Genomic DNA, 25,957 nt, shown 5'->3' with positions numbered 1-25,957 from the left:
CGTAATTTGCATACTTGGTATTGAGAAATGCGTGCAGACCTACATCATCAGACTATTTGCCTATTCTTCTCGGTACTTTAGACCACAATGGAAACGCAGACATAAACAGGCCTGGGGTAAAAAAAAAAGTTCCTGGGAAAAAAGTTCCTGGGACAAATTGTTCCTGGTAATTTCGGTGGAAAAGTGGCTAATCAAATCCAGCTAACTGAGTTAGCGACTTATGAAGAATGGATCCCAAGTGTAAACAGGGCCTTTGGAACCTGACAGCAGCCGTTCTCGTTCACTTTTATTTTCTGGAAAAGAGTGGCCAGGATATTCTTCAAAAATTATTTAATGTTTTACAGAACAACAAACATCTTAATGGCTTGAAATGAAATAATTCCATAATTTTGGAGTGATTTTTATTTTTTCTCCAGTTGTTTTCTTTTAAGTGAGAAAGAGAGCACATGAGCACACGTAGGACTAAGGAGAGAGAAGTTTGACCCTGACAGTGCATCACAGAGATAGATGGAGAAAGGCGTTAGAAAGAGGCTGCCAGAGAGATATGTTTAATAGAAAACGTGATGATAGAAGAGCTTGGACTAGAGGGAGGAGACCCAGACTGAAAGAGAGAGAGAGTGCAGAGGAGAGGCTATAGATAGAGGGAATGTGTCCGAGATTAGCCCACTCAGCCAGCTGTTGCAGCACTTGAACACCACAGCAGGGCAGACCGTAAAATGGCAGTGGATAATCATGTCGACACCTCTTCCACATCCACTTACTCCAGCAGGGAATCAGAGTACCATCTACGCAGCTGTTTGAGACCAATCACCAGCAGCCTTTCCTTCAGAGCTGCTTTCGTGTGTGTGTGTGTGTGTGTGTGTGTGTGTGTGTGTGTGTGTGCACGTGAGCGAATTCTTACGCTTCTACATGCATATTTTCTGCCCTATCTTGCTTTCCCCCTGAAGCTTTTGCAAAATATCGGAATATAGGACAGTATGCTCAGTTCCTGACTCACTTCCTTTCTAATAAGTCTCTCATGGCAACAGAGGGAGAGAGAGAGTCGAGGAAGAGTTTTGGCTTTTAAAAAGGCTCAGCCACATTATCGTGCATTTTTCACCGTGGCAAGGCCCTGTGTCAGGAAGAAAAGGGCCTTCTTAGAAACACTTGGCTCAGAGGAGACCTGCACTGGGATCAGGAAGGTTAAAGCAAGAGACAATTAAACCAGGTCTAGCCATCAGCTCTCATGTCTAATTCATCTCAGTTACTCACTCTGTCACCTCCGCAGTACATTACCTGCATATTATCCATACCTAATGAGCGTATGACATATTATCCGTACCTGGAGCGAATGACAGTCCTACGTTTTTTTTTTATATGTGCATATTCATTTCTGTTAACTTTTGTACAAAATAAATATTGGAATTTATAAGTACACTCCTGTTTCATCTTTGCAGGTTTGACATTCTGGCCAATGGCGGAGCATCACTGACGCTGAGCTTCGAGCGGGCACCATTTCTCACGCAATTCCGTACAGTATGGATCCCATGGAATGTCTTCTATGTAATGGACACGCTGGTTATGAAGAAAGAGGAAAACGACATCCCCAGCTGCGACCTGAGTGGCTTCATTCGACCCAGCCCTCTCATCGTGGCCACACCACTTTCCACCTTCTTCCGATCCTCACCCGAAAACGGCCCCATCATTCCAGAGACGCAGGTAAGGCTCAGTTGGACTCCTTAAGCCCAGGTGCATATGAGATTTCAAAATTACAAGCCACAATGTGGGTGATGCAGATCCCTAAAACTAAAACAGTCCAGATTTTTCCTTCCCACCAAAGTGCTAATTTACTATTGTAAATGGAACAGTTGGTCAGCTGGAAACTGAATGGTCATTTATTTACATGCACAGAAGAGGGTATCGTATGGCAGCAGGAATATGCAATGAGTCTAGACTAGTGTTGTTTTTGGCGGCCTGTTATAATTTTAGTTTTAGTCTAGTCTTTGTGTGAAGCTGTCATTTTAGTTTTATTAGTTTTAGTCACGTTCATACTCTTTTTAGTCTAGTCTAGTTTTAGTCGACGAAAACTGATGACATTTTAGTCTAGTTTTCGTCAATGAAAATTGTATTTTAGTCTCTTTTTAGTAATGCAATTCTATTTAACCCAGTCAATATAGTATAAGTACCTAGTAACGTTAGTATGGACGAAACCAAAATTTTCTTTTAGCCAAACCCATTTCAAACAAGGTTACCTTATTATATTATTGTTACCTTATAGACTCAAGAATGCATCCATTCCAGACACGGAAGATGCTCTGATTTGTCAGCCAAACATGTTAGAAGTACACACACACATCTCCCAAAGATGAACCCCGGCTGACCGGCCATCGGCCCCTTTCTCTGTGTCAGACTTAACTTTGTTGTCGTCTTCAAAATAATAGGCTTCAAAATAATAAACGACACTAGCCTGCCACCGGCTGGCGAGAGTAGCCGCTTGCAGTCGGGGCGGAATTAAAAGTGGAGACGTCAAGTCGGACACTTTCTGCTGCATGCTCTTATCACAAATACAGTGTATTAAATACAATATATGAGAAATACACAGAAACGTTTGAGCAACAGAAACACTTTTTATATACTGCTTAATACAGCGCAATCTGTTCAAGAATAAAGTTTAGCATAAACATATAGGCTACTAAATACCAATAAAGTGTGGGTATATATGCTTTTATCAGGGTTTTTGATAAAAAATTACTCAAGATAACAGTGCGATTACACTAAATAAGCTTTACTGTTATAAAATACAGATTTGTGAGCATTATTTGAAATTAATTGTTAGAATTAACACACGAAACACACCTCGTGCTTGTCATGACAGAATGTAACCAATGAGAATAAAGCGTGTCGTCATCAAGGCTCTCGCAGCCGATTTTGAGCAACTGCAGCGCCTGACCTCAGCGGCTGGTCTCGTTTTGCTCTCGCGGTACTTTGACAGCACGTGTGATTTTAAGGCGGCTGCAGCGCCGGTCATAGTCGGACAAATGTCCTAACCAGAGTGCATTGCTTTTGTCAGGCGGCAGCCGATTCTTGCGGCGCTGCATGAAGTCGAACGCACCTAATGCCGCGAGTGGGGCTTGAGGAAGTGACGTCGCCTGCGTCTGCGCAGTGCGACCTGAAGTGAGACACCGGAAACAGAAATACTGCAGAATAATAATAATAATAACGCGACTAAACGAGACGAAATAACATTATAACATTTCGTTTCGTCTCGTTTTAGTCAACGAAAATGAAGTGACATTTTAGCATAGTTTTTATTTTGTAAACCACATTTAGTCTCGTTTTTATTCGTCAACAATATTGCATTATACATTTAGTTATCGTCATCGTCACATGACCAGCATTTTCGTCTCGTCTCGTTTTTGTCACATGATAAAGGTTCGTTGACGACGATATTTCGTCATAATTTTCGTTGACGAAAGCAACACTAGTCTAGACGTGCTCTGCACACTGTTCAGTCAGTCACAAAAGAAGGAGCCTTTGATAACAGTGACGGTGCTAAGAAAATGTGAGGAAACAGTCTGTTCTTTACCCTCAACCTGCAACCAGAATGCAGTACTCGGAGGAAAAATATTTTTGAATCTTATTGTGGCGCTGGCAAGAGCTAGAAATCAGTACAGCCTTCAGCGCAATCCCACATATTGAGGAGATATTGGTCAGCATTTTATATCCTTTTGCACACCCTCCTTTTGTTCCTTTTATAGAGCAAATCCGCACGCGCTGTCCCCTACATAATCTGTTAAAATGACTCAAGCCTCTTGCTGCCTGTCTGTAAAAATGAAAACTGGACCCACATCAGAGCAAATAAATGACTGGGTCTTTGGGGAGATAAATATAAAAGCATGCTTAGTTTGTGTCTTGCACAAAACAATTTTAAGGTCTTAAAGGAATAGTTCACTCAAAAATGAAAATTCCTCTATTATTCTCACTGTCTTGTGCAAAACCCATGTGACTTTCGTTATTTGTGAATCACAAGTGGTATATTAAAAAAAGATCTTGGCCACTCTTTTAAATATAATGAAAATAAATGAGAATTAGGCAAGTTTAATTTGCAAATGAGTCAATCTTTCTTTTTTAATGAATTGAATGAATGATTCACTCATGTGGTTAACAACCGATGAGGGGAAATGACTTAAATAGCTTTCGTGTGGCTTTCGTAAATGACAGAATTCTAATTTTTGAGTGAACTGATCCCTTAAAGCTAACTGTTATGATAAAAAGAGAGGCAAAATAAAAGTCGAGATTGAATTCCTCAGTCGGGTTTTTTCTGTGCCATGTGAAGTGAGTGCTGTTGTTGATTGAGAGGTTCCCAAAACTTGGCTCTGTTTTGTCTGTATTTTCTCTTCCACCCTACCTTGTGTCCAGATGTGTATTTGATCCCTTCCTATTTCCCTTGTGTATTTGATCCTATAACCCGGCTTTTCCATTCTTACCTTTCTGTGGCATGTGGCGGGGGGAACATCCCCTGTAATGCGAGCACTCAGGGCCAACACATATGCTGTCTTACGAGTTTGCTCCGAGACATGAAGGAGAAAAATTGTTTCCTTATTGTCGGCAGCATATGTAACAGGCCACACTCCTCTTCCCGTGTTTCTCCTTGGTCCCAACTGGGGCGTCTGTCCCCTCTGTGGAACCCCACTCATCAAAGTAGATGGGCCCTGATTTGAATTACAGCCTGCTTTGAGAGGAACTCTAAACAGGGGTAATCAGACCCAACCAAGTTAGCATTTAATATGGGGCTTTTGGACCTCAGCTGTAATGGCCTCCAAGGTCTTTTTTTACCCAGAGCGTCACACATAAATGGCAAACAGACATCCCTCAGCCCCCCTCATCCAGCGCTCGTAATGCTTAGCGGCCGTGACACTGAATGGGCAGGCATATTGCTTCCACTTGGCCGTCATGCAGGCCTGGAAAAAATGTTATTTGGCTGGAGGAGAACGGCACGTTTTCACGTCCAGAGAAAACCTCCATGCGACAGTGGAAAATCAGATGAGACATTTAGTGAATGAAAGATATATAGGATTTCCCATCATGCTTTGTGTGCTTGCTTCAATAACTACTATGTCCTTTAAAGCATAACACCTCTAAATGTAATGAGAGCGCATTGATTCGGCTTTTCGCAGAAACACTAGCTTCCTTTCTTACCGTGAAAAAATGCTTGATGATAAAACTCAATCTGGTCTTTATTACTGTGCATTTAATGGACTGTATCAAATGAACTTTCAAAGCCTTTTCATCTTCCCTTTCATTTGGCAAATGAGAAAATATTTTGCTTTAATGCAGCCATATGCACTTATGGCCCTTGCCCCCGTGGCTAAGAATAACACGGCTGCACACGTAGAGACACGGCAATGCATGCGGTGCCATTTATTAAGAGCTTATAGCAGGCGGAGTAAAGCATGTTATTAGCTCAGACTCTGTAATCAAAGTTCACAGAGGGGAGGCCGGGTGCATAGCATGAATGCTTTGTGGCCTATAGACGCCCTTAAGTAAAGCTATGAGCATAGGGTATGCACAAACACATGTGGGCTGGCATCAGCTAGTGTTAGGGAGACAGTGTTGGCCCTTTAAATTGAGAGAATAATGCTACGGTCATGTGTAAGAATGAGAGTTAAAACCACCAAACTTCATCTTAACTTGCTGTCCATTTATTTTATCCCCCACTTACTATTAGTTTCCTGTTTGCCTGTTTTTTTGTTTGTTTGTTTTTTAGCCACAGACTGCATATCAAAGGTTCTCCCAAAGCCATCTAGCCCCCTCTACTGATCCCCGAAAAAGTGAACCGGCATCCAAACCAAAAAAAAGAGAAGAAAAGAAATTCCCTCTGGCTCCCTTTGTCCTCTGTGTTAGAGAAAAGCAAATGTCCTCTCGCAGTAGGACACTTGACAATGCCATGAGCTGGAAGACAGGGAGATTACTGTCTTTCCACAGTGGCTCGACTGGCTTTTCATTAAGCACTTGAGGAGAAAGCTGTGATGCAGAATCTCTCTGTTGATCCAAGCTGCTCCTCATCTCTTGTGCTCCTTTTGTGCATCTCAAAGAGGGAGAGAAATTAGCACTAATGCTCTGAACTTTGGTGATTCCTCACCAGGGGCACCTTTAAATGCCGTTAACGGCACGCTTGTGTTTCATCCAGCAAGACAGGCCAGCTGTCTGAAAGTCTGAAATCAATCCAGTTTGAACTTTTCTACTGCAAGTTGTGGTCCACACTGCTCTGTCTGTTGACTATTTCTCGTGGTTGAGCATGTGGAATGCAGCACAGTAATAGCCTCCGACAGTGATGCAAATATAAGCATGTTTCGCCCGTGAAAATCTCCCTCATTAGATCCAAGATGTCAAGTAAATGGCGGTCAGAGCAAACACAGGCACAGATGTGCTTTAATCCTGCAGAGAGAAAAATCGGAGGCCTCTTCCTCGGCTCTAATGCCTCTTCCAGATGCTCCCGAGTCACTCCTTCTCTCCCCCATCTTCATTTATCTTCACCTCTTTCTTTCTTTGATGTGCAGGTTCTTCAGGAGGAGACGGCGATTCCGGGTAGCGACCTGAACCTTATGTATCTGAGTTCGCGGGCGGCTGGCTACCGGCCAGTGCTCAAGGTGACCATGACCCAAGCCACCATCCCCTTTAACCTCATGAAGGTGCATCTGATGGTGGCAGTGGTGGGACGCCTCTTTCAGAAGTGGTTCCCCGCAGAACCCAACCTGTCCTACACCTTCATCTGGGACAAAACAGATGCATACAACCAAAGAGTCTATGGCCTGTCAGAGGCTGTGGGTAAGTAAACAAAGATCAGAAACGTTATTGTTTTGACTTTTCAATATTGAAAGCACAATTAAATGTGAAAAGTTTTTCACTTTCATCCAATTATATTTTTTCGTAAGATTCTGTTAATTGAGTGTTAATTGATGCAGCGTCACACCTCTGCTGAAAACCTCCAAACTTTCCCAAAAAAGCCTCACAATTAACAGCATTTTTACATCTTTACTAATATTTAATATTAAGTCAGCTGGTGTTGTTGAGCTTATAAACCACCACCTCACTATCACATACTGTTTTTTTCTAGATGCACAGAGTCAAGGAATAATGTAATTACCCTCTGAAGAAAGCCTGATTTTGTTACATGCAAGAATGTAGATGTGCTTAATGGCCCGTGCCACTATGACAGTTGCATTATGAGATGTCTCCTTAAATATACCTATGCAAATAGGAACTGTAAATGGAAAACAAAGCAGTTATGATTAAGGCCAACAATAGCACAGGAAGCAAGATTTTTTCACCGTGGCATTTTTTATGCTGACTGTATTTTGTAGCGTGTATGATTACCCATCAGCAAAACCACAGAGAACAACATGCCTCTCTCTGTTCTGAGGAAGGTCAAGGCGAATCTGTGGCTTTGTTTTTCACTTAAGCATTGAGAAAGACGGCCAGCTGCTGATGACAGTGCCTCAGTTTATTTTCAGCTGATGATGTGGCAGGCAGTAGGCCAGACTAAACTAGACATGCTTTTCAGCGCTTTACATAAACAAACTCACAAGATGTTGAACCACAAAAGACATGTTTTTTTTCACAAAATCAGGAATGCGTTCTGCCTTTACAAAGTGAGCTGTGTAAAATTGTAAACAGGTTAGCTAGGTCTCATGAGTATTGATTGGCTTTCACCTTCTCATCAGGCTTTGCTTTGCCAATTGCATTAAGCAGGTAATTTTTTGCCCAACGAATAGCAGTGCGCTTATTGATTCTCTCTGGGGGGCATAAGGTCGCTTTCTTAATATGATCGGCTGAAAATGGTTATAAATTTAAAACGATTTGCACCTGGTGAAGCACAGATCTGTTATGAGATTTACTGAAGTTTTGATAGAGACACTGCAGTGTTCAGGCAGGCTGCAGTAAAGATGAATTGATATTGTGTAGGACATCTGATTAGGCCCTGGGAACGAGTGCGGTTTATCAGCCCAATGTTTATATGATGATTTATCTGCATGCCTCTTAATGTGGTGTTTAGACTTCTGTATTGATTACTTTCTCAAGCAGTTCTCAAGAAGTCTGTATTTGATAGGATGTTTATAGGATGTATTTGCATACATGAATAACACCAATCTGTCTCTCTCCAGTGTCTGTGGGATTCGAGTATGAGTCCTGTTTGGATCTGATCTTGTGGGAGAAAAGAACAGCCATCCTCCAAGGTTATGAACTCGACGCCTCAAACATGGGAGGATGGACCCTAGACAAGCACCACATTTTAGACGTTCAGAATGGTAAGCCCACCTCTGACCTCTGACCTCTGACTCCTCTAATGAATAACACAAAAATAATGCACTCCTACACTAGTTTTAATATGCACAGCACCATAAGTCACACTGATCTTGGCAATCAGCTGAAATCATGTGTTTACCCACACACTCCTAAATATCAACAAAAATCAATTAAAATACACTTGCGTTACCTCTGCTTCCCATCTAAATGCAGCCCATTATCTGCTTGTTAAAAGTTATTAATATGACATGGGTATAAAATCTTTAATAAGGAGTAAATGAGTGCTCATTAGTGTCATTGCTGTTAAATGACGTTGATGAAGTGGAACTATAGCGGCACAGCGTTCTTATTGTCTCAGGCATGCCAATGAAGAGACATTTGACATTTCCATGTGAGTGACCTTCACCCAGACGAAGCAGTCTGGAGTGCTCTCTGCAGCAAACATTTATGGCCACGTGTCATTGGGGAGAGACTGCCTTGATGAATTCTTAAGGAGTCTCTCATCCCTCATCTTGGCTTTAAAAGGGTGATCAACAGAGGTTGTCCCCATGTACCTTGCTTAAAGGTTGACCTGTTTATCCTTGAGCCCTTTCATGGGGACATGATGAGCTGCTCTTAGATCACAGTTTCCATAGCCTTCTAAATATAATTCTCACCTTTCCGGTGGTAAATTTTTGTTGTGTGCCTCTACTGAAACTGAAATCCACTGTTTTGCTACTAAGGCTACCATTTTGAAATGGCTTGTCATTCTTAAAGCAGTTGTTCACCAAAAAAATGTTTTACATTGCTCATCTTCATGTTGTTCCAGCCCAGTGTTGTTTTCTTTCTTCCAAGAGATAATAGGATGAAGATGAACAGACCGACATTTGTTATTGACCAAAAATCTTCCCCTCCACTGCTCTTAAATATAATATGACACATGTTTGATCCATGCAACTAGTTTATTTCAGAGCCTCAGCAGATGGCAAGATTATCAATAAATAGTATCTTAAATTTTGGTCTTCTTGTATGATATTTCTTCACGTGTCCTTGAAAATATATATAAAGAGAGAAGAGAACACACTGTTTTCATCGCAGTATGTGAGCTCTGACATAGAAAAAGAGCTGATTTTAGTCACTCATAAAAAAGTAAGAGAAGCAAAAAATCTGTTCCTCTCTGGGACAGCAGCAGACAGTGATGGACAGCTGGGAGCTGGTGAATCCATGCGGGCAGGCCATAAATTACCCAATGAAGTGAGCCTCTGATGGAGGTATGTGAGCATGCCCAGTCCAACATAATGATTGTGGAAATGAACTCTCTGGAGCGAAATACAGAGGGAGTTGAGGAATTGTACTAGTCAGTTAAATCTGAGAGTGAGAGTAATATACATTATAGATACAGTACATAGATTCCCAGAGAGCAACATAGTTTTGGTCCAGACACTGGGCCGACACTGCTTGCTGTCTGGGTTCAGTCATTAATAAATCAACTTAAGGCCTTGTTCTCCTCTATTTCTTCTGTCAGGGTTATCTGAATCTAAAACAAAAATGAAAACTGGTGGTTTAAAAGAGAGTAAACAGAAACAAATTAAAAGAACTATAAACAAAATAAAACTAAAAACAAAGGTTGAGAAGCTAACTGAGAACAAATAATCAACAAAAATAAATAATGATTTGAGTAGTCATCAAGCGCTCATCACATGTCAGAATAATCTGACCTGTCTGTCTGTGTGGGAGAACACATCCCACAGGCAATATGGCATGATGAGATGCCAGTAATATTTTCTTACACTGACTCAAATGAATATGCAGTGACTGGTAGGAAATGGCAGAGTACTCTTTATTCTGTTAGAAACAATTAACTTTCATTTAACTTTTGTGCAATGATTTGGATAGCTTCTCCATTTTATGAGTGCACAGGCATGTTGTTTTTTGAATGTTTTGCTTTGTGTATTTAAAGGTTCTAACTCTGATGCAGCTTTGATTCTTTGTAACATAAATGCTGTACTTTCTATTGCATTCACAAGGAAAAAAAATTAGCCACTAGTTGTCCAGACTCTCTTTTTGTTGTTGTTGGCATCGTGAGTGACACTAAGCTCTCTTTTACTTCACTGGCTGAGAGCCAGCTGTCCGTACAAGTTACAACGGTCTTTCATCTCCTCTCCATGCCTGCTGCCCTTGCTTCGTCCCTGAACCCCCTCTACCCACCAGCCCCTATACCTCCTGATCCCTAGCATATCCAACTGACTGGTTAGTAAGGCACCTGTCCCACCTAGAGCATCCCAGAATACACTGCTGCAGGCCATTCAAGCTCTGTTGGATGTCATTGATTCATGATTGTGGATCCTTAGTTCCACAGTTCAAGCCATCAGTGCTGGATGTGTGTGCTTAATAATAATAATAAATGTGCTGTTGTATTGTTAACAGCAACTATGAAAAATCAGTTTGTTATTTGAGATGCTGAAACAAAATACCATAAATAAAATATTACATAAAAAATTACATTTGCAACTACCTGAAAATAAAATGTTTCATTTTTAAAAAATGCTAAATTAAAACTGAAAAAATTATCTAAATAAAAAACAAAAAAATTACAAAAGCATTTTACTTGAAAATAAAAGATAATTAAAAATATGAATGCATTTTAATATATAAATAGTAATTCTAATATTGTAATACTAATTCTAATATAAAATAATAATAATGTTGTTGTTGCAGTTATAGCATTTTAGGTAAACACTTTCCCTGTACAATATTTAGTGGAAGGAGGCTCTCTCTCCCATCACTCTTTCAGAGCAGCACAATGTCATTTGAGAGTACTTATTACTGTCAGTAGTCTCAAAATGGCTGCAATGGCCTAATAGAAATTAATAGTAGCTATCCAGGTCCATAAATGTTGAACGTTTAGTGTGTGCAGCGAGGGAGCTACAACGTATGTAACTGTAAGTGTCCATCTCATCTGAAGTGTGTGTAGCTCCAAGCTTTAGGCCTGAGAGTCTTTCAGTGTATCTATGTTCTTGTCTAGTTATAATGAAAGGAACAGAGTAATAAGACCTACAGTAATATCCTTTGGGGTTTGGTTAAGTGTAGGAGTGTTTGTTTGCATTAGCTTCCCGTCTCTGGTGACCTCACCCTGTCACCACACTTTTCATGCTGTCTCACGGGGAAAACACACGCATGCTTACATCCAGACAACACCCAGTCACAAACTAAAACACACACTCGCACTATTTTAGCGTCCTCCATCTGCTCACATTCACAGCCTTTTCTAAAGAAACTAAGTTAATCTACAGTCAGCCAGTCATTATCACTAAATAAACCAAGACAGGTTGATCAGGACACGCCAGGAAGCAGAAACATGAGACTAGCACAGTTGTGTAAGAAAACATCACCAATTACAGTTTAGCGATCACAATACAAAAGTATTTGACTGCACAAATCCGTGATTGAATAATCCGAATCAAGTATTCCAGAGACCTGTGTAATAAATATTAATACAGTATTTGCACTGGCATCTAGACCAGGGCTGATTTTATATTGCCACAATTGGCAAGTCAAAGGCCCTGTTCCAAATGCCTCACTTGATGTGCATTTACAATGGTCAACTTGTGTCCATTAAATCCACAAGATTTTAAGATGTCCCATGTTTTTTCAACTTCAGAAAGGTGTTCAAGAATGCCCCTTAGCGGCTATTATATGCTCAGTGTGTAGGAGGACTGCTGGATCCACCATACAGTAAAAATATTTCTTACATTTCCATATGTGAAATGTATTGCCATATGTAAGTATTATGACCTATTCGAATTTGCAACAACTTCAAAGATTAACATATATATCTATGTGTAATGCATTTTTGGACATATATGTCATGTAAATGTATATCCATCCTAAAACCTGTCAATAAATGTTGATCTTATATAAGTAAATAGAAAAGACAGACATGCTTTGTTTTGCCTTTATTGTGATAGGACAGAACAGACAGACTGGAAGCGAAGTGGTAGAGAGAGGGAGATGGGACTGGAAAGGTCGAACTCTTGTCAACCGCGTTACATGTCGAAATGCAGCTCCAACAATAGACATGCATTTAAAACATTTATTACAGAAACATATATAAACAAACAGATTTTTGTATATATGGTTGCTACATATGTAAAAATCATCATAAAGACCTTATTAATCCAAGTACATATACATTGGTAAGATATATAAAATCCCCATACTAAAATTTGTATAGCTTCTTTTACCCAGAATATGTACGTATGTAAAAATAATATAGGGCCTATAGGTAACACATGACAACATCACTCTTAAAGGGATAGTTCATTCAAAAACAAAAACTCTGTCATTAATTACTCACCCTCATGTCATTCCAAATTTAAAGCTTTCTGACCCTGCATAGACAGCAATGCAACTGAAATGTTCCCAGGTCCAGAAAGACAAACAGCAGCTTCTCGTAGCTTCATAAAATTATGGTTAAACCACTGATGTCACATGGACTTTTAACTATGTCTTATGTACATTTCTGGGCCTAGGAACGTTTCAGTTGCATTGCTGTCTATGCAGGGTCAGAAAACTCTTGGGTTTCATCAAAAAATATCTTAATTTGTGTCTTGAAGATGAACGAAGGAACAACATGAGGGTGAGTAATTAATGAGAGAATTTTCATTTCTGGGTGAACTATCCCTTTAATATAAGCAATATGTGTCATATATTACATTTCTGTGTATGATTAGGCGTGAGCTGGGACAGGGCCCAAATGAAACTCCGATCTTACTGTGCATGCATCATTGTGGTTAGTTAAGATTTCATTTATTAGTCATCATCTATGAAGATTCTCAAGCAGGCAGAGTTAAACCGACTGTAAACAGGGTGGTTAGGTGGGGCTGAGCAATTTTTTTTCTCTCTCTTACAGTAATGCCAAGTCCCCTCCTTTTCTCCCTCTCTCTGTCTTGACCTGTGGGCTCTGATGAGGCTTGGGAAGTCTGTGTTTGTGTTCAGCTTTGGGTGTCCACATACTACAGCTAGCACAGGCTCCAGTCAGGCATGCTATCTTAAAGAGCTCTCCCACTTCCACTACCATCTGGTGCCTTAATGTGCATATATATATATATATATATATATATATATATATATGTATATATATGTGTGTGTGTGTGTGTTTGTGTTCCACTCTAACCTTCTTTACCACATGCATACAAACATACACATGAAAGTGGCGTAATCGCATTTTGACTCCATCTTTCCATCCCTCTCAGTCTCTTTTTCATTTTTACCTGAAGGCCGATGCACCCACGTTTGCCTCTCACCTCACACACACAAGCGCTCACACACTCCGACACAGCAAATTCAGCCACGCTAGACTTTACTGCCCTTTCTAAATCCCATGGAGTTCAGCTTTAGTCATGTGCAGGCATGTAATGCAACTTTGAATCTGGCTGCATGAGCCAAGCGCACCTCGCTCTCTGATGTGGACCACCACAGCCTGCGGGGCTTACCTGCATCCTCTCTTGCTCTCTCTCGCCATCTCAGCCTCTGATTCCTTTCATCTGCCCTTATCAGCCTCTGTCAGTGCTCAGCCACTGTACCTCCCCTCCTTCCACCTAACAGCAGGAGGTCAGGGAGAGAGATTCAGACACCTCTCTTTGGAACTGCAATTACTTCCAGTCAGGAAATCTTCAAAGACAGAGTATGTGATTGAGGGAAAGCATGTTTGCAGATTTGCTCCTTTTTTTTCTGCTGTGCTGCATGTGTGGTACAGACACTCTGGACCAAAAAAAAAAAAAAAGCATCACCTGCTTATTACTGGTTTTGTCCTGACTCCAAACACACCGTTTTCCCATTATTCAAATTGACTTTGGACCTGTCGGGAAGAAGTTCATGAAATATTAATGACAAAAAAACGGCAGAGAGATTTGAGATGAGATGTGTCTCACACAGGAGAGGCAAAATGATTAAATTAAATTGATTTTGGTAATACTCGATGACCACTAATCGCACTCTCTCTACACACACACACCCACACGCTTCATGCGGCTCCGCAAAGATTTATGGCTGCTTTTCCATACAGTTTTTATGTATTTTTCAAATTAGCTGACACAGTGGCTATGACTGCAAAGATAAACAAATCCTTTGAGAAATGATGTATTGCTTTAAAATACCAAAGGCCTGGAATCAAAAGTTTAGAAAATCAATACACGAAGTACTTTTTTATATGTATATAATGCGAGACAGTTTTCAGTCTGATACAATTTTTATTTAAAAATATATCAAAGTTATCAGATTCTAACAAAAGAGAGGAAAAAATAAGCATTGTCTGAAGACGGAGATTGAAGGAGAGTTGTTGAGACGAAAGAAGTGGAGTAGAAGACAAGACATTAAATGGTACGCTGAGAGAAAGAAAAGGAGGCAGTGACAGATGGTTTGTGAGGCGTAAATGGAAGAAAATTGAGTAGACTACAGCTTCAGCTCTATAATCTCATCAGACCCATCATAAACACAGCAGCTATAAACTCTAATTCAGCCTTTTATTGGCAAATCACTGCTTTCCACTCATAACCTGTCCCCTTTTGTCAGATTTTTATATAAACACACGTCACGCATATCAAAGTAACGAGTACGCGCAATCATTATGAGCTGAGGGCTGTCTCTCTGCATGCCTGAATGAATAATCCAGCACGTCCCACGTCAAGAGCCGTTCCCAATCTGGGGCCAGTCATAATCTGCATATGTGTAATTGAAGACATTCATTGTTGTGCGTGTGGGTGTACGTACATCCGCTCTCACTATTATTTCCAAGCCCTCAGATCAAACAGGTGTGGAGTGGGTTTCATTACTGTAATGCGACCGCAAGTAATTTGCCTGAAAGAGCAACCAGTATGCATGGCTCCGATTAGCCATCGAAAATGTGTTTTGGTGTGTGTATATCTGAAGCGACCTCCCTTGGAGAAGCTCAGTTTGAAGTCAAGGTCGTGGGTCTCTCCCAGGGCCAACGAGCCTCCCTTGTCCAATTTGTCTTTGTTAGTGGAGCATCGCTACAGAGTAGCCTAAAAGTACTTCTGAAAGCAGCCCTCCGTCTACGTACCTCCATCCCTCTCACTCTTCCGGCCAATCCCTCGCTCAATGGCTTAATCGATGGTGGGTGGTTGATCAGAGGAGGAGGTATATTGAGATTTATGGGGACGTTTAGACTGCCATGTGGCTGCTGTGTGGACCGGTGCCCAAACACACCCAAGAGGAGGCTTAAGATGGCGTCATTGATCTCACTCATAATTAGCGCACAGAGGAGCTAGATGCAGAATTCCAGCACATTGCCCGATGTGAATAATTTAGCTAGCACAGCATGAAGTCATCCTTTGAAGTGCAGCTTTGAAGACCCCCCCACCCCAGTCTCGAACACCCCACCGTTTTCAAAGCAACTCCCAAAAAGCAGCTAACTGTGTTCGCAAGGACGCTTTCAGAAAACATTCTATTGACTTGGACACTTTGAGTTCACCTGCACACTTTGACTTGATGTGTATAAGAACACTTCCTCTCACTCTCTTAAATGTCTTTGGTTCTGTCTAGTCTTATCTTTAACGCACACGCGTGTGTGCAAAGCAAACAGTCTTCCTCTCCAAAAATCGCACAGACTACACAAAAGGTGGCCGTTTAATTACTAACTAGAAATAAACGTATAATTCATTCACATTGATAAAAATTGCTCAGTGTAATTAAAATGAAGAGTTCATTTGAAAAAAAATAAAAATAAACACCATCTTTAAAAAAAATGAACTGACTGCCGTGCATTATTCTGCACATATAGCGCGATCTGAACCCTAAACACGTTTTGTCAAAAAAAGTCTGTATTGTCCACTTTCAAGGCATCCCAAGTTCACGTTTTACAGCAGAAGCCAACAAGCGTATTCAGGTCAGGTGACAAGGCTGCAAGTCAATTCGAAAAGACATGCTGAGAGGAGTTTCATGAAAGCTGACGAAAAGTGATCGAGAATGGATGATTTCAACCAACTTGACGAGCCTGTGATTTCTTCTTCAGGGCGTAAAAGAAAAACAAAAGCTGAAACTTTTTCATGGAACCTTGCAAAAGCAGTACATTAGGTGAGGGAAAGGCTCCCTGCATTGCATGTAATCACAACAACAAAGTTGTCAGGCTTCTACATTGTCAGCTGAGGAGAATACAAAGATTAAACAAGTGTTTTTTTTTTAACTCTGAAACATGAAACGTTGAGCTTTTGCCCCAAAAAAAACACTGTTGGAGTTATTGGCTTTTGCTAACAAACTTTTAATATATAAAAACATACTTTCAATGAACTTTAATTTTGTAAGGTACCTGTATTTGAGTTATTATTACTTAGTCAAAACAACCCAACTGCAGTTTGATTGATTTTACAATGGAGGTATCTGTTTTTGCAAATTAACTCTTCAAATGTGCTGTGTATTTTTATGCTACAGACTATACTAAAACCAGTTGAGTCAAGTCTCTCCAATACGTAGTGCATTTTGTTTGTCACACAAGTTTCTGCTGATGTCCATGAATAATCCAGCACATCCCACATCGTAAGCCGTTCTCAATTTGGGGCCCGACATGATCTGTATATGTCTAATTGAAGACATTCATTGTTGAGCATGTGGGTGTACGTATATCCGCTCGCATTTCCAAGCCTTCATACAGCAGATCAAACAGGTGCGGTGTGGGTTTCATTACTGTAATGCGACAATCTTTATGCGAGTTGTGTATTTTCATGCTTCGCACTATATTGGAACCAGTTGAGTCGAGTCCCTCCGGTGCGTAGTGCTATTTGTGTGGCATATAAGTTGCTGCCGATGTAGAGCATTCTGAATCGGACACTTCTGAGGTTCTGTGACAGTTCTGATGTAAGCAGCGTAGCAACTAGGTTTTGCAACACAACTTCTCTCTCTCCTTCTGGGTGGAGGGCTTGTGAGAAGGCAGTAGGAAGTTAGTGGAGTTCACAGTTGACAGGAGACTTGTGGTGGACTCTAATTTGAGCACTCACAGTGGATGACAGTGGTTTGTGGTGGCACATGTTATTTCTGCTCCGTCTACGAATCGCTTGTCTCTCCCTGATGCCCTCTGTCTCCATTCTCTCTCTCTGTCTTGTTTGCTTTCTCTATGGGAACCGAGAGCCAGCAACACCATTAAATTTAGCATGCTGTATGAAATTCTGAGGCCTAGCTTAGCAGGTGTCATGTATCCTCAGCTCTCTGTGCTGGTTCTCGCCATTTAATATGATTTGTGTGCTTCTGCTAAGAATATGAATGTGAATGTAAACTCTGCCTGACAATGGGAGTGTAAGATATTTAATCTTTTTCATTTTAATATTTTCAGATCTCATTTTCCTTATTTCTGGGCTTTCATAAGTGTCAGGCCAGATATTTCTTCTGCCAGGCTCAGTTTCTTCTGAGGTAGTTAATCTTGTATTTAAGGATTCCCTGGCTTCTATTTGCTAAATCAGGGGTTTTCAAAATGTGGGTCGCAGAGTGGGACAAGGTGGGTCGCACAAAGCCACTTGGCGCCAGCTAAATGGCACACACACAGTTCCTAGGGCTGGACGATATACAAAGATTAATTACGAATTGCTCAGTGTGATTTTCGAATCGCAAAGGCCGGGATTTAAAACATGGTTGCGTGTTTTGAAGCGTGGGCGTGCACGAGTTGTAATAACAGTGAGGAATTCACACCGATGGTTCATTATTAAAATGCTTGTCTGCATTATTAATGAGAAAAAACGTCACTGCGTTGTGTTCTGCATGAGATTGCATAAACCGGAAAATTCAAATGTTGCGAAAACTGTTTCAGGTAGGCTATGTTCATTCATTTCTATCGTCTGTCTGAACTCGGCGCTAGAGCCCTGTATTTCGGCCAGGGCCCGTTTTAGGCTTCTCCTTATTTTTATATTTTAGACATCCATCAATTAGTAGCCTAATGAAAGAAAATTGCCGCACTGGTGGAAACAACATGAGTCTGTGCTATTGTGATTGTCAAGAGCGGCTCGGCGGTGTTTAGAGTCCCGCAGCAGCAGCACTAGTGAGTGCCGTCAGTGCAGATGAAGAGTTCTGCGTTCAAATACACGCAATAAAGCTTGCCGTAAAGCCCCAGCAAAAATAATGAATGTGTCCGGGGGAAATAGTAAGGAGGTATTTGAATTATTTACTAATAAACTAGTGTTTTCTGTGTCAGTGTCGCAAAGATGAAGATGACGATCCTTAGATGCCTTTAGAGAGAAGTGCATCTTCATGGATTATGATAATAATTAAAGAGTTTTTGTTTTCAATTTGATTTATTTCGTTAAGAAGTAATTCAAAGCTTATTATAGATATATGTATCATGTCTGTGAGGCATTTATTTGCTGACTTTCGGTTCATTTTTGTGAAGCGCTCCTGTTCAAGACGAGACGGCAGAAAGTGCATCATTGTTTTCTATTTTATAAAAACAGACGTTTTGTTGATATTTTGAGTGCACACAAATAAAAGTAGACCCTTTACAGTTCCGAATGATGCATTAGTCTTATGAACCAAAAATATGGCGTATTTTAAGTTGTTTCTATTGAAAAAAAATGCAATTGATTGCGCTGGTACCTCCATGTCCTGCACTTTAGCTTCCACTCTCTGCACAAACTATTGGATACAGCGCACATTTATCTAGGTTTAACGTTTAAACATTGATATATGCTTGAACTGTTTTAGTATATTATCTATAGATTTTATTTTAGGCAAGTCGTGATGATTTGAGAAGGCTAAATTGATCAAACATACGCTATGATCGGTCTGCCACTGGCCGCTTGGTCGTTACTTTAAGAAAGAACAAAACTTAGGCCTATTTAAAGAACAAAAAATGCTCCAAGCGTTTTTCTAAGTTAACTTAATAAAAAAAAAGAAACGAAATATAATCACTTTGCCATTACATTACAAAGCTGTCTGCTAAAAGCATTTCACATTTAACGTACAGGTTGAGCGGGGCACAAATGCGGGGTTAATTAACACTATACAAACATTTCCACATGCTAGCATAACAGAATTTACAAAATTTCCTATTATTTCCTTGCCATATCATCACTACAGCGCAGATTACAGTTCATAGCCGCAGAGTGAGGGCGTTTCGGGGTTTTATGGACATATTTCATAGACTCATTAACGTCTGTAAATGAAGAAATTAAAACGTAAATATTAGTAGTGAAATTTTACAGTGGTACTATAAAATAAAATGGCTATTTTTCTTAAATACATAATTAAGATTAAGCTTATAGTAATGTCAATTGTTTTTTTTATCTCAAATATGTTGGTGGGTCTTGAAATAGATTCTACTTGTCTAGGTGGGTCGTGGAATGGAAAAGTTTGGGAACCCCTGTGCTAAATGAACAGTTTTACTGTAGTGCTGTGTTACATTTATGCAGTATTGACCTGCTCAAATGAATGGAGAAAACATGCTGAAGCAACATGCTCTTTCAACACACTTTACCTTTCAAAACTGGTTGTTAAAATTTAACGTTTCTTCCATCGTGAAAGCAGGTAGCTATTCAAAAGCTTGTAAATTCCTTATTGGCCATAGCTGCACATTTATTACAATTTCAAAGGCCTGCTGATTTTTTAAATATGATAATATTGCATAGACTAAACTATTTGGAAGGTATTTTTATTAGAACCTATTAGTGGAGAGTTAGACGTCAACAAACAGACATGCTCATTTACTAAATGTGAATGTGCCAGTGAGCACATCGGCGCTGATGCTTGTCTTCCCTCCTCCAACATTTAGCAATTCCCTTTTATAAATCATGAAGATATTGCTGTCTATAAATGCAGGCTTTAGTGATGGTTCCTGCTGACCCTCCTCTCCTGGTGCCCCCTTGATCCTAACCAGCATTAAAAAAAGATCAAAAAACTCTTCATACCTTTTTTTTCCACTCTAGGGCCTGATAAAAGACCCCCTGCGTTCTACTTATTGCTAACCTGAGGCTTGATCTTTCCTGCCCGTTACAGGCTTCAGTCACCGTGTTTCTCAAAAAGTTTACAAGAACTTTTGTAAGCTTTTTCTGGAAGTAATTTTCAGATTTCCCAGAGCGTGTAACAGTTGTCGAAATGTTTCAGGGCATGTTTTCTCCTCTTTTAACTTCATAATTTATTGTTACTGTCATTGCTTATTGTCGTTTACCAATTTACACATTTGTATCTGGTATACGTATATGATTCCAGCCTCTCATAAAACAAAAAGAAAAATCTGTGAACAGTAATAGTAATGCTGCTGTCGGAGGAACAAGGTAAGGAAATAAGGGAAATGATGGGGCAGCAGTGGAGTCTGGTGGGGTTTAGTCAGTCTGGTGTTGCTATTAGTGGACCATTAAAATATGTCCTGAGGGAGAATATTAAAGCACAACATTGACGATCAAATCCAAACCTGGGGCCAAGCGAGCTCATCACACAGCCCAAGCCCACACCCTGTGGCATTTCCACAGTGTTTAACGTGTGCACACACAAATATACAGCGAAACTATCAGATACATGCTTTTCCCCACATACACTCCACCTTACAGGCATGCAAATTCACAACTCCTGTGGTTATAGGATTAACCGGGGTGTATTACCTGGATTCAGAATTGAAGAGGTGCACAGATAGAAAAACAGGAAATAACTTTAGTCACGATGGGTAGTGACTTGTTCACGCACAGTTTGGTGACAGTCTTAACTGGTTTTTATTTAACATTAATAATGCTATACCTGTTTTCACAGGCAAATATTCTCAGAATAAAAGCTTAAAACAAGTTTACAAAAGTCTGAAAAGAGTCTACAGCAGTTTGTGAAATCATTTAAACAGTGTGTGAAGGGATGAGTATTAGTTTTTCATTTGGAACTAATAAAAAACAAAAATATATATTGATGTAGTTTTTATTTTTTTAAACTTACTGTGATGCACCCAACAGTCATTTCATCATGTGATTCGAATAATCGATTTGCTTAAGTTGCCAGTGCCATATAATCATTCTGGCAGCATGTGTTTGGGCTGTTTATTGATTCTGAACTTCTGCCAGATTGCCCCCTTTTCTCACTGCTGAATATATTAGCACTTGAATTATCAGAATGCTACATTACTTTATGCCAGACGGTTCTGTGAACCAGTTTGAAAAACGTTAACACACTTTGATAGCATTACATTAAGGTGAAAAACATCTGAGAATAAAATATTCAAAAGCAAAAATTCATTACTGTTTAAGAAATGCTAATATGTAAGATAAGAAGCAGTACTTTTTTTCCCTAATTGTTCGTAATATCAATTTGATGTTTCCTTGTTTATTTCTGCCTAATTTATTTAATTAAAAAGATAAAAATAGTAATTTAATATCCTATTTAGCCAAAGGTATAGATAAAGAGGTAGAATACTAAATGAACTAAGCAGATCTCTTGTTGTGCACAGGATTTATAGGTTATTATAGCAGTAATGAGATGCTGCATAGATAAACTGCCCTCTCATTCGCTAAACGGGTATCGCTGATTACATTTTTATGGCTCGTTCTTTTTCTTTGATTATTGTTTGATTAGTTTGGTGTGGTCTAATGGTTTGAGATTCAGGCTGATAACTGAATGGTTGTAGGTTCAATCCTCAGGTTGCTGTCAGGCACACACACACACACACACCATCAAGTCTGTGTTTGCAGCTTTCCAGACAGGCTGTCAGTGAATGTTTTGTCTGTGCTGGTCTGTATACATAATAATGCACATATACAGAGAAACACAGACTGACAGTCTGTCTGGAAAGCCACAAACACAGCCTTTTGAACTTACTTATCCAGTCATATTAGAGTACTGGATCCAACTGTTGACTATTGTATATCAAACACATAAATGAACCTTACATCATCAGAATCACTGTTATGGATATTAATTAGATCATGCTATTAATTTTTAATTTGCCTCTTCATCTTTCCAAATTCAGCTCTGTGATGATATACTATACAGTTGCTCACCCACACAACCCTCTCTTCCTGTCCCGCAGGCATCCTGTACAAAGGCAACGGTGAGAACGTCTTCATCTCCCAGCAGCCTCCAGTGATCAGCACCATTATGGGTAATGGTCGCAGGCGCAGTATCTCCTGCCCCAGCTGTAATGGCCAGGCTGATGGCAACAAACTGCTGGCTCCAGTGGCCCTCGCCTGTGGATCTGATGGCAGCCTGTACGTCGGTGACTTCAACTACATCAGACGCATCTTTCCCTCTGGAAACGTTACCAGTGTTATGGAGCTGAGGTAAGAAACGCAAGCTATTACATTAAAAAACAATATAATATAGCCTTTGTGCTAATGATATGAACACCGTGTGTTGTTAGACTGTAATATGGGGCACTCAGCCCAGTGTAAGGCTCATGTGGTCTGAGAAGAACGTGCTGAGAGTGACAGAGTTCTCATCTGTAGAGGGTGACTCATTACTGGTGCTCTCACCCCCTTAAACCAAGAAGTAATGCATATTCCCATACCTCGCTTTTTTATGATCCACCACCAGCCTTTTATTGAGCTCGTCCAGCCCACATCAAAGGCTGTGTGTGTGCGTCTGCGTGTGTGTTTATTTACTGAGCTCAGAGAAATAACAGTGTTTATCTCGCAGAGTTTTTCTGCCAACTAAACAAAGTTGTTTTTGTTTCTTCAAAGAGATTAATCTGAGATTTTTAATATAGCCGTAAAGCTTATAATTTAAAGAAGCTGTTGATTTTAAGTATGTTTGCTCTTTCATTGAAAGGTAATTGTATTTTGTTGGTTGCAGGGCATTTTATATGCCACCAAATCTATTGTGGTTTAGTTTAGTTTCATTTCAATTTCAGTTGACATTCAAAAACTCAAATCTCATCTTTTAGAAGTTTGCATACAACTGTTGGCAGCACAAAGTGAATATTAAAAATGTGCATTTTTAGTATTAAAATGTTTGAATCTCTAAATGCAAGCTAAAATGTAAATATATGGAAAGGAGTTATTTTGTTCTTTTTGGTCAAATTAAACTCAAAAGGCTCAGTTTCCACTCCTTTTACGTTCCACAGAGGATAGAAACACATTCAGATTTGGAGTGAGATGAGTTTGTAAATGATGACATTTTGTCTTTAACAGGAAAATATATCCAAAAGCTGTCAAATGTTCCATCTCTATAATAGAAAAAAATAGTTTTGATTGTTCAGAATGTATTTTAAAAAGAAAGTGGTGATAATGATTTAATAATCTGAACTATCTGAAATATTGAAAGTATATTCCCTCCTGACTGTGATCACAGTGTGTCTATAATCTAAACACCATGAAGCGCAGAGCTGATACATTACAAGCATGAGGTGAACACATGTGCCCTTTTGTTTCAAACCTCAAGACCTGTCATTTCCTTTCCTTAGATCTAGAGTGGGCTCACACATCCACAGAGAAAGAGACACGTAGATATTCTTTCAAAGTGCTCTCAGGGTTTCTCTATATGAAATCAGAGCCGTGTCTCAGGTCTTTTATAGACTCTCGCTGAAATGATCATAAATTCTTCCCTCACACCCGACGGGGCCTAGAGGGCCCTCCATGTCACTCTCCACTCTCCACTCTCCTGCAGCACCTCATTTAGCCATTGCGGTGATACATGACCACTACCTCTTATCTCCTCTCTTTCGTTATCTCTTTCTCGTTTGGCCTAAATCGTCCGTCTCGTCCTTTTAGCCACCTCTCGTTTTCCATCTCATGTTTTCCCTGTCTGTGTCTTTCTGTCATTGACACTTACTGTATTTTTAACCTTATCTTACCATCTTCCGTTCCTTCCATCTGCCCCCAACTTGATACCCGCGCAAAAATCTCATATATGTGTGCTCACACGAGGTCTCTATAAATGGCCCAGCACTTAACAGGTTTCAGTATCATCTTTGTGTGTCTGCTGCTCCTGTAAATTAAATTCCTTCATTAAAGCCGTAAAACACATGGATGAAGCAAATGAAATGGTGGTCCTCTGTGTGACATATTCACAGCGTGGCTTATGTGCGGATAAAGGCAATGTTTAAGGAATTGCTTTTCATTGTCTGGGACACAATCAATTTGCTATTATGGACCAGTTAACCTCAGCGTGTGCTCTGAGCTCATACTGTTCTTCAGTTCCCAGGTGGAATATTCACACATCCAACTCCGTTTAAGAAACAAGACAAAGTATAGTCAAAAGGCCCGTCTTGCTGCATTATTTCCCGTCTATGTGTGAGAAGGAGAGATTAATATATGCACACCTGTTTTTTTTTTCTTTCTTGACAAGATTTATGTGCTTCTGCTGTTTTACTCTCTCTCCTATTTCTGATCTTTTTTTCCTCTGCTACCCTAAGAAATAAAGATTTCAGACATAGGTAAGCCATTCCAACTCTCTCACAGATGCACAGCCCCTTTCAGGCTGGTTGCAGGCCATTTTTTATACAAGCGTTTGTCTCTCCATAAGTGTTGTGGCATGCCATCAGACGTAAATGTAAATGTGTGTCATCTGCTTCAAATGTTTATGGAGTACAAGTGACATTTTGTGATCATTCTTAAAGTTTGTTTGATTTTCTTGGTATTATTTAATTCCTACTTAATTTGCTTTAAAGCTCATTGCCCGAATCTCTAATACATTGAGGTCTGAAAGTCTAAGACCACTAGTTTTTGCTTTAGTTTTTTTAATATTATCAGCATAACAATTTAAGTTTAACTGAAACCTAAAAATTTGTCATTCACTCTAGCTGCATGATTTCCACGTTTGTTTAAAACCTGATCATGTGAGCCAGCGTAATTTTGAAAGCTTCCAAAAAGAATTCCATGCGTACAATGGAAGGAAATCTGAACTTGTATACAGATGGTCAGTTTTTAAATCAATTGCCTTTTATATCCAAGATTTTCAATGTGGTCTTAGACTTTGGGCTTTACTATATATTTAGGAGATCTTCAGATGTTTTTGTTGATGGTGCAGGAATGGAGTAGATCCCTTGGAAACACTACTGTACAGGTTATGACAACAGATCTGAATTCCTGGCAAAATCATTTGAATAATTCAACATAATGGCTATCATTTTTCTTCAAACACGATCTTAGTATGTCAGTGGTTTATAAATCAACATCACAAATCCCATGGGGAAGTTCCCAACACAATGAGAAATTCCTTTCTCTTTTGTCTTGTAGTGTGAAATCTCTTTCTCCACTTTTGTGGATATAAGGGTAGCTTAGCTGAGGCATTTATGTAGAACTCAAATAAAACATTTTCTTTTAATGTGGCATATTGCATAAACCAGAAAGACAAAAGATACCTTGCGTAGCTTAGAAAGAACGAGTTTGTTTTTTGAATTCTGAGTCTGCGCTTTGATTCTGTGGCCAAATCAGTCAAAAAAGACTTAAGTAAAATACACAGACATCCATTTTAGCTGACACTGGTGAAGAGCTGTTTTCTCAGGAAGGATTCAGGACAAAAACCTCTCCTGACAGGTCTCCAGTACTTAAGTTAACTACTCCAAATGTCTCCGCCCTGGACAAGCAGGAGTTCCAGATAAACACTGCAAATAGGCCCTCATCATCCCACACATGTTTGAATAGTTCCAGTTGAGGGGCAATGTACAGAGCACAGTATGTTGATATCCTACATTAACTTCTTTTCGAATCCTCTGTAGGGTTTAATCGCAGACGTATGGAGCTCATGAATGGAAATAAATGCGAGTAATTTGAAGTGGGCGAGC

At 39.9% G+C, this 25,957-nt stretch overlaps 1 protein-coding gene across 3 annotated transcripts in view; it reads left to right on the top strand.

Moving 5' to 3' along the window:
* Positions 1–25,957, top strand: part of LOC306872067 (teneurin-3-like) — a 181,067-nt gene that overhangs the window by 136,960 nt on the left and 18,150 nt on the right. For 2 of the 3 annotated variants that reach the window (XM_079420417.1, XM_079420415.1), the window contains 5 exons: positions 1,437–1,698; positions 6,540–6,807; positions 8,145–8,288; positions 22,265–22,514; positions 24,587–24,607. In XM_079420417.1, coding sequence (XP_079276543.1) covers positions 1,437–1,698; positions 6,540–6,807; positions 8,145–8,288; positions 22,265–22,514; positions 24,587–24,607 — 945 coding nt within the window. The remainder of the gene's footprint in view (positions 1–1,436; positions 1,699–6,539; positions 6,808–8,144; positions 8,289–22,264; positions 22,515–24,586; positions 24,608–25,957) is intronic. The other variant, XM_079420416.1, reaches the window with a different exon arrangement.

This window comes from Barbus barbus (assembly GCF_936440315.1).
Source record: "Barbus barbus genome assembly, chromosome: 7".
Taxonomy (NCBI): Eukaryota; Metazoa; Chordata; class Actinopteri; order Cypriniformes; family Cyprinidae; genus Barbus; species Barbus barbus.
This window is presented reverse-complemented; position numbering and strand designations above follow the sequence as displayed.